This window comes from Bufo bufo, chromosome 4, assembly GCF_905171765.1.
Source record: "Bufo bufo chromosome 4, aBufBuf1.1, whole genome shotgun sequence".
Taxonomy (NCBI): Eukaryota; Metazoa; Chordata; class Amphibia; order Anura; family Bufonidae; genus Bufo; species Bufo bufo.
Window position 1 is genome coordinate 302,719,362 of NC_053392.1, and position 9,974 is coordinate 302,729,335.

The 9,974-nt window shown below is 44.1% G+C and overlaps 1 protein-coding gene across 1 annotated transcript in view; it reads left to right on the forward strand.

The window, feature by feature from the left end:
• SLC35A1 (solute carrier family 35 member A1) overlaps positions 1–9,603 on the forward strand; it is a 32,067-nt gene extending 22,464 nt beyond the window's left edge. Inside the window, exons 5-9 of the mRNA XM_040428745.1 lie at positions 4,248–4,314; positions 4,793–4,969; positions 6,172–6,306; positions 8,932–9,497; positions 9,585–9,603. Of these exons, the coding sequence (XP_040284679.1) occupies positions 4,248–4,314; positions 4,793–4,969; positions 6,172–6,306; positions 8,932–9,077 (525 nt within the window). The 3' untranslated portion in view covers positions 9,078–9,497; positions 9,585–9,603. The remainder of the gene's footprint in view (positions 1–4,247; positions 4,315–4,792; positions 4,970–6,171; positions 6,307–8,931; positions 9,498–9,584) is intronic.
• Positions 9,604–9,974: the final 371 nt, after the last annotated feature.

The window sequence follows — 9,974 nt, forward strand, 5'->3', positions numbered from 1 at the left end:
CCAGGCCCCTCTTGAACTCTTTTAATGTACTCACCATCACCACCTCCTCAGGCAGAGAGTTCCATAGTCTCACTGCTCTTACCATAAAGAATCCTCTTCTATGTTTGTGTACAAACCTTCTTTCCTCCAGACACAGAGGATGTCCCCTCGTCACAGTCACAGTCCTGGGGATAAATAGATGATGGGAGAGATCTCTGTACTGACCCCTGATATATTTATACATAGTAATTAGATCTCCCCTCAGTCGTCTTTTTTCTAAAGTGAATAACCCTAATTTTGATAATCTTTCAGGGTACTGTAGTCCCCCTATTCCAGTTATTACTTTAGTTGCCCTCCTCTGAACCCTCTCCAGCTCTGCTATGTCTGCCTTGTTCACAGGAGCCCAGAACTGTACACAGTACTCCATGTGTGGTCTGACTAGTGATAATAGCAGCACTAACCAGGTCACCTGTAAGAGTGCCAGCATTTCACTCAGTGATACATTGGGAAAGTATATAAAATTATTGTAGGCTGTAATTTCAATTAAAAGTGGCTTTGTGCAAAGTCACTTCACTGTCTGCCTCTTGTGTGAACATTATCAGACAGTCCAACAGACCAGAAAAGCTTGTTTAGTAATCCAAGGCTAGGTTTGACTTCTGGGTAAAGCTGAGCTGGTTAGGACAGTGGCTTTCTGTGCCATTTCAAGTGCAGGAATCCTAAGGGTTGAATTGTCCTGTTGATAAAAGGCTGGTTTCTTTGGGAAAATATAAGGTTCAGTTCCTGCTGTGTGATGGTAGGAGAGTGGTTACAGAATCTAGTCCTGCATCTCTGCAATGAACACATGTTGTCATAGTCTGATTGTATGGACAGCCGTTTGTTATGTAAGCGAATTATAGCAATATCCTCTTACATAGGAGGCACTGCCAAACCATTCATAAGTAAACACTAAGCCAAATATTAGATGGTCATACATAGTACATACTAGATAGAAAAGGGCTGATGGTGGAACAACTGTTGAAGGAAAGATAGTCTACTAAGTGATTGTTTTGGTAATGTAGCCATTCACATTTTGGTCCGCATTAGTCAATCACATGTTTAGTTAAACCGGGTGAGGGACTAAAGATCTTTCTGGGAAAGGTCTTCCTTAAGCCAAAGATGTTTATACATGTTAGGCTACTTTCACACTTGCGTTCGGGGTTCCGCTTGTGAGTTCCGTTTGAAGGCTCTCACAAGCGGCCCCGAACGGATCTGTACAGCCTCAATGCATTCTGAGTGGATGCGGATCCGCTCAGAAAGCATCAGTTTGGCACCGTTTGGCCTCCGTTCCACTCAGCAGGCGGACACCTGAACGCAGCTTGCAGCGTTTTCGTGTCCGCCTGGCCGTGCGGAGCCAAACGGATCCGTCCAGACTTACAATGCAAGTCAATGGGGATGGATCCGTTTGACGTTGACACAATATGGTGCCATTGCAAACGGATCCGTCCCCCATTGACTTTCAATGTAAAGTCAGGAGTCCCTATTATACCATCGGATCGGAGTTTTCTCCAATCCGATGGTATATTTTAACTTGAAGCGTCCCCATCACCATGGGAACGCCTTTATGTTAGAATATACCATCGGATTTGAGTTAGATCGTGAAACTCGGATCCGACAGTATATTCTAACACAGAGGCGTTCCCATGGTGATGGGGACGCTTCAAGTTAGAATATACTAAAATAACTGTGTACATGACTGCCCCCTGCTGCCTGGCAGGTGCTGCCAGGCAGCAGGGGGCAGACCAACCCCCCCCCCCCCCCCCCCCTGTTTTCCTGTTTTTAACTCATTGGTGGCCAGTGCGGCCGGCCCCCCCCTCCCCCCCGTTTTTAACTCATTGGTGGCCAGTGCGGCCGGCCCCCCCTCCCCCTGTTTTCAACTCATTGGTGGCCAGTGCGGCTGCCCCCCCCCCCCCCCCCCTGTTTTTAACTCATTTGTGGCCAGTGCGGCCCCCCCCTCCCCCCCCTAATTAAAATGACCGACCCCCCCCATCATTGGTAGCAGCGGAGAGTTCCGATCGGAGTCCCAGTTTAATTGCTGGGACTCCGATCGGTAACCATGGCAACCAGGACGCTACTGCATTCCTGGCTGCCATGGTTACGTAGCAATTTTAGAAGCATGATACTTACCTGTGATGTCTGTGACCGGCCCGGCGCTCCTCCTACTGGTAAGTGAAAGGTCTGTGTGGCGCATTGCTTATAGCACAGACCTTTCACTTACCAGTAGGAGGAGCACCCGGCCGGTCACAGACATCGCAGGTAAGTATAATGCTTCTAAAATTGCGAAGTGCTAAGTAACCATGGCAACCAGGACTGCAGTAGCGTCCTGGTTGCCATGGTTACCGATCGGAGTCCCAGCGATTAAACTGGGACTCCGATCGGAACTCTCCGCTGCCACCAATGAGTTTAAAAACGGGGGGGGGGGGGGGGGGGTGGCCGCACTGGCCACCAATGAGTTAAAAACAGGGGGGGGGGGGGGGCAGCACCTGCCAGGCAGCAGGGGGCAGTCATGTACACAGTTCTTTTAGTATATTCTAACTTAAAGCGTCCCCATCACCATGGGAACGCCTCTGTATTAGAATATACTGTCGGATCTGAGTTTTCACGAAGTGAAAAATCAGATCTGAAAAAAACAGTTATGCAAACGGATCCATTCTGAACGGATGCAAGCGTTTGCATTATAGGAGCGGATCCGTCTGTACAGACACCAGACGCATCCGCTCCGAACGCAAGTGTGAAAGTAGCCTTAAATGTTTTATTGACTGAACTCACTATTTTTGAGGGTCTAACATCTAAGTGCATATGGAGGGGCCCCAGCTCTATATGAATCGGACATTTGGATCTGCCCCAATCAGTTTGTTCTTGGGAAGATAATCTGCTGCCAGAGTTGTGTGTCTAGCATTGAGTTTCTCCACACCACCCATTCATAGCACTGCTGTTCTAAGGTGAGCATGTATGTGTATGGGGCAGTTAGGAGAGATGGAATCCAATTGCTAAAATAATCGTTCATGGAGTACTTACTGTGTACAGTTCTGGGCTCCTGTGAACAAGGCAGACATAGCAGAGCTGGAGAGGGTTCAGAGGAGGGCAACTAAAGTAATAACTGGAATGGGGGGACTACAGTACCCTGAAAGATTATCAAAATTAGGGTTATTCACTTTAGAAAAAAGACTGAGGGGAGATCTAATTACTATGTATAAATATATCAGGGGTCAGTACAGAGATCTCTCCCATCATTTATTTATCCCCAGGACTGTGACTGTGACGAGGGGACATCCTCTGTGTCTGGAGGAAAGAAGGGTTGTACACAAACATAGAAAAGGATTCTTTACGGTAAGAGCAGTGAGACTATGGAACTCTCTGCCTGAGGAGGTGGTGATGGTGAGTACAATAAAGGAATTCAAGAGGGGCCTGGATGTATTTCTGGAGTGTAATAATATTACAGGCTATAGCTACTAGAGAGGGGTCGTTGATCCAGGGAGTCATTCTGATTGGAGTTGGGAAGGAATCCCCCCCCCCCCCAAAAAATGAGGAAAATTGGCTACCACGTCATGATTCCCCCCCTCCCCCCTTCCTCTGGATAAGGGCTCACAGATGTTGTTTGGCCGTTCCATGCGTTGGAGGCCACAATTTGCGGTCCCCAATGCACGGGCACTATCCGTGCGGCTGGTGTGACGGATCCAGACCATTGAACTTCAACATGTTCTATTTTTTTTTTTTTTTTTTTGCGGTGCGGAGGCAACGATAGCACCCCCCGGAAGCACTCCATAGTGCTTCCGTGCCTCTGTTCCGCAGCAACCTTCCGGATTGCGGACCCATTTAAGTGATGCGGGGTACACACGGCGGGTGTCATATTGCATATTGCAGACCCGCTGTTTGTCGGTCCGCAATATGGACACAGCCGAACAATGGCCGTATGAATAAGCCCTAAACGTGCAGGGTAACAGGCTGAATTAGCTGAACAGATGTCTTTTTTTCTGCCTTATAAACTGTTACTATATTGTTTAATCCCACCCAACGAACATTCGTTGAAAGTTTTTAATCCGCTTTAGTCTAAGGTCACCTTTGCTGTTTATGTGAAATCCATATACTTCTGGTCGTTAGTTAATAGAGGGCAGGAAAACTGAAGTACGGTATATGCTGTGCTCCCGGAAATGACTAATATAATACTAACTCATTGCATGGTTGAAGGGAAACTATGTGTACAGTGAATCTTACATTTTGTCACTTCACAGATTGAACAGAATCATTGGCTGGGATTTGGTGCTGTGGCAGTTGCAGTGCTGTGCTCCGGATTTGCTGGTATATGCAATTGAGATTGTCATTAACCCTGTACTTTCTGTAAGCAAAGCTGTATCTGTCGTGGTGAAGTACTCTTAATCTAGTCAGCGTAATGTGGTGTCTAAATGGTAATGGTACTTAAGGCAAATAAGTGTTAACTAAATGATTTATTAAGGGCTTGTTCAAAACACCGTTATAACGGAATCCATAAGACGGAATTCAAAACGGAAGCCTTTAAGAGGCATTCCGTTTTGATCCATCCTAATAGAAGCCCATGGGAAAGCCTAACGGATCCGTCTGGTTTCCGTTATGCTGGACAGTCTGACAAGTTCTGCAGACTGCTATAGAAGCCTAATGGAGCAACCTTTTTAATAAAAAATAAAAATCAATTGGAAAAATATTTTCGACATTGCATCATTCAAAGATGTCCATATCCTTTAAGAGTGACCCATGTTACTTTCTCTTAGCACGTTTCTTTCTGTTTTCTTTCACCTTGCAGGAGTGTATTTCGAGAAGGTGTTGAAGAGTTCTGACACTTCCCTATGGGTGAGAAACATCCAGATGTACATCTCTGGCATCATAGTGACATTAGCCGGTGTCTTTCTTACCGATGGACAAGCGGTCATAGAAAAAGGATTTTTCTATGGCTACAATCCTCTTGTCTGGCTTGTAGTATGTAAGTACAGACATGATTTCTAATTCTCATAGGTCCGATCTATGCAGATCATGTGCACTCTGGATAGAGTGGTGCGCTGTCCTGTGTGCGTGAGGTATAGAGGGAACATTGTAGACTTTGAGTCACTTATAGAGAACCTGTCAGCTCTTCTAAGGGTACTTTCACACTAGCGTTTTTCTTTTCCAGCGCTGAGTTCCGTCCTAGGGGCTCAATACCGGAAAAGAACTGATCAGTTTTATCCCCATGCATTCTGAATGGAGAGTAATCCGTTCAGGATGATCAGGATGGAGATAATACCGCAGCATGCTACGGTTTTATCTCCGGCCCAAAAAACTCAACACTTGCCAGAATGCGGGATCCGGCATTTTTTTTTTACATAGGAATGTATTAGTGTATTTAAAAAAAAAAATATTGAAACGGATCCGTTTGTCCGTATGACAAACGGACAGACGGATCCGTTCTTGCAATGCATTTGTAAGACGGATCAGGATCCTGATCAGTCTTAATATGCCATCAGTTGGCATACGTTTTGCTGAATCCGGCAGGCAGTTCCGTCGCCGGATTCCTCTGCCGCAAGTGTGAAAGTAAGGCCTCTTGCACACAAACGTGTTTTCATTCCGTTTTTTTTCGGACCGTATACGGGACCAGTCATTTCAATGGGTCCACAAAAAACCCGGAAGGTACTCTGTGTGCATTCCGTTTCCATATTTCCGTTCCACAAAAAAATTCCTATTATTGGCCGCATTACGGACAAGGATAGTACTGTTCTATTAGGGGCCAGCTGTTCCATTCCACAAAATACAGAATGCACACGGATGTCATCTGTATTTTTTTGCGGATGTGTTTTTTGAGGGCTGCAAAATACATACGGTCATGTGCAAGAGGCCTAATACAGGTGATGCCAGATGGGGTGCAGGGGGGTTAAGAGAGGATGTAACTGCGGTCTCAGCCCTGTGTGAATGAGAGGGGAGCACCGGAGGAGTCATGTGATTGGCTCAGACACACAGCTATCCCGCTCCAAAACAGGAAATGCAACCACAAAGCACAAGAATAAAGTGAAAATGTTCATTTTAAGAAATGGTGCAGAGGGATGGGGAAGCCCCCAAATCATGCAGAATACCCACTACGTACCATTAGGTTTCATTGTAAAGTATAATAGTTGAAAATAAAGCTGAGTGATTCTTCCGACTGTTCTCTTGCAGTGCTGGCGAGTGTTGGTGGTCTCTACACGTCAGTTGTAGTGAAATACACAGATAATATCATGAAAGGCTTCTCAGCAGCTGCCGCCATTATCATCTCAACCATCGCGTCTGTGCTGCTCTTCGGATTGCAGATAAGTATGTTAACAGTTCCGTTTCCAGGGCTGTCGTGGATTCCTTGTTGAGCTATGATTACAATCTGTTCCACCATTTTATGTATTTTTGGGGGATTTACAAATCGTACAATTTAGCAATTCCTAATCTCTCACATGGGATTATAAACATTTACATTTTTTTTATATTACTGTATCCACCCTATTCCTCTAATCCCTCCCCACATCACGACATGACTGTTTTAGTAAATACTACAACCTCAGTAAAAACTACAATCCTGGATGAATTATCATTCCAACTATGTATTCTGCCATTCTTCTGTTACACCTCTAGAATATATGGTTAGGATATGTCCCTATACACCATGGCTCTCTCACCACTGGTTGGATAGTGTCAGTGTATTAGTACATACCCCTCACACTGGTAGCTACCAGATATCAATTTATTCAATTCATTAATTTCTTGGCAGAATAAGGCTCCATTCACACGTCCGCATCCGTTCCGTAATTTTGCGGAACGGGTGCGGACCCATTCATTCTCTATGGGGACGGAATGGATGTGGACAGCACACAGTGTGCTATCCGCATTTGCGGAGTGCGGCCCCGATCTTCCGGTCCGCAGCTCCGCAAAACATAGAACATGTCCTATTCCTGTCAGAAGCTGCGGACAAGAATAGGCATTTCTATAGGGGGTGCCAGCCGGGTGTGTTGCGGATCCGCAACACACCGCGGACGTGTGAATGGACAATGCAGAGTTCTAAGAAAAGTTGCTCCAAATAATTGTGAAGGAAACAAGTATTTACTAAGGGTCCATGCACACGACTATGATCAGCTCAGAAAACACGCTCTGTGTGTCTGCTGGATCTCCTGGGCCGACTGCGGCTCCTATGAACTGACTGTATAATACATGTTTTATGATAGTTCATATCAGATTGTGGATCTCATTCTACTGAACACATTCCACGATCAGATATGAACTGACTGCATAATAAAACATGTAAGATACAGTCGGGTCAGTGGATCCTAGGCGATCCAGTAGACACATGGGGCCGAGCACGGTCCTGTACATATGCCCTAAGACAAACCTGTCCGGAGAGGCGACAAGTTCTCCTGAACTACAAAACAACTTTCAAAGAGGACTTCTATTCCAATAATTAAACAATTTTTTACAGTTATTTTTTATTATAGATACACTGCCTGTCCAAAAAAAAAGTCGCCACCAAAAAAGTCACACACTCTAGTATTTCGTTGGACCGCCTTTAGCTTTGATTACGGCACGCATTCGCTGTGGCATTGTTTCAATAAGCTTCTGCAATGTCGCAAGATTTATTTCCATCCAGTGTTGCATACATTTTTCACCAAGATCTTGCATTGATGATGGTGATAGAGTCTGACTGCTGTGCAAAGCCTTCTCCAGCACATCCCAAAGATTCTCAATGGGGTTAAGGTCTGGACTCTGTGGTGGCCAATCCATGTGTGAAAATGATGTCTCATGCTCCCTGAACCACTCTTTCACAATTTGAGCCCGATGAATCCTGGCATTGTCATCTTGGAATATGCCCGTGCCATCAGGGAAGAAAAAATCCATTGATGGAATAACCTGGTCATTCAGTATGTTCAGGTAGTCAGCTGCCCTCATTCTTGGAGCACATACTGTTGCTGAACCTAGACCTGACCAACTGCAGAAACCCCAGATCATAGCACTGCCCCCACAGGCTTGTACAGAAGGCACTAGGCATGATGGGTGCATCACTTCATCTGCCTCTCTTCTTACCCTGATACGCCCATCACTCTGGAACAGGGTAAATCTGTACTCATCAGACCACATGACCTTCTTCCATTGCTCCAGAGTCCAATCCTTATGCTCCCTAGCAAATTGAAGCCTTTTTTTCTGGTTTGCCTCATTGATTAGTGGTTTTGTTACAGCTACACAGCTGTTCAGTCCCAATCCCTTGAGTTCTCTTCGCGTTGTGTGTGTGGAAATGCTCTTACTTTCACTATTAAACATAGCCCTGAGTTCTACTGTTTTTCTTCGATTTGATTTCACCAAACGTTTAAGTGATCGCCGATCACGCTCATTCAGGATTTTTCTCCCGCCACATTTTTTCCTCGAATACGATGGGTCTCCACTATCCTTCCAGTTTTTTATAATGCGTTGGACAGTTCTTAACCCAATTTTAGTAGTTTCTGCAATCTCCTTAGATGTTTTCTCTGCTTGATGCATGCCAATGATTTGACCCTTCTCAAACAGACTAACATCTTTTCCATGACCACTCATTGCACCAGTTGGGGTAAATAACTTGTTGCCAGCTGAAAAATAATCGCCCATGCAGTAATTATCCAATAGGAGGCTCATAACTATTTGCTTAGTTAAATCCAGGTGGCAACTTTTTTTTTTTTGGACAGGCAGTGTATATTATTGGCATTTTTATATGTGGGAAAACGTCTGCAGCAGCACAAACCTGGATAATTGCCCATCTTTGGCTGCTGCTGTCACATCCGATATACCAATGTGGTAAACTTTGTGTTATAGTCTTGTATAGAACAAACATTTTACCATTGTGATAGAATCAATGTGATTAGCCCATGTAGAAATGTTTGTGTTGAAACTAAAAGTGTTTTTTTGTTTTTTTTTTCATTTCTATTCTAGCGTTAACTTTCGCTCTTGGGGCACTGCTTGTTTGCATATCCATATATACATATGGGTTACCCAGAAAAGATACAACAAAGCTTGAAATTAAGGACACCGGCAGCAGTGAAAAACTAATCAATGTTTCATGGTCCATGGATGGATGAACTTCAGTGCAACTGTAAATATACAGTGTAGTTATTGTATTAATTTCTTCTGATGCTTTAATCCAAGAGGTCAACCATGTTGCGCAGTTGTTGCGCTACTTTGAGAAGCACATTACAAATGAATGTGAAATATGCGGCGCAATTGTATATAAAGTTCAATCAGTACTTGTTTTAATTCCAATGTGGCTATATATCGTTTGTTATGAGGGATCCACATGAGTTGACAGCTTTGTGGTGATGGTGGACAGAATGGAGATACACAGACTAAAGTCCTACGAGTGCACATATAATGGAACTAATCATAGAAATGATGTCCACTAAGACAATGCTCATGAGGCAAGTTCCTGGATCAAAGGCTACAACGTTCCCGTTCATGCTCCTCTTGTCAGTGTCTCTACCACCCTTGTAACTCATCTTAGGGTACTTTCACACTTGCGGCAGGACGGATCCGACATGCTGTTCACCATGTCGGATCCGTCCTGCCGCAAGTGTGAAACTAGCCTTAAGGATATTTTGCTCTTGTGTTTTTTTTTCTTATAATAAACTTTTGACATGATGACTTTTTTAAATAAATAAAAACAATTAAAAAACTGATTGGCTTAATTTAATTAGGAAGTGACGCTAACATAAATTAAACTTTACATGGCTATTTTCCTGAAAAACTCGAGATTCTATTGTAGTCTGCTTATTTTACTTGTATTATCGGGGTTCATAATATGTGGTTTTCCACCATTACTGTAATTTAGAGAAAGAGGGTAAATTATAAATATATTAGGGGAGATTTCTCAAACTGGTGAAAAAAGTAGAAATGGCTTAGTTGCCCATAGCAACCAATCGGATTCCACCTTTCATTTTTGACAGCTTTTTTGATAATAAAAGGTGGAATGTGATTGGTTT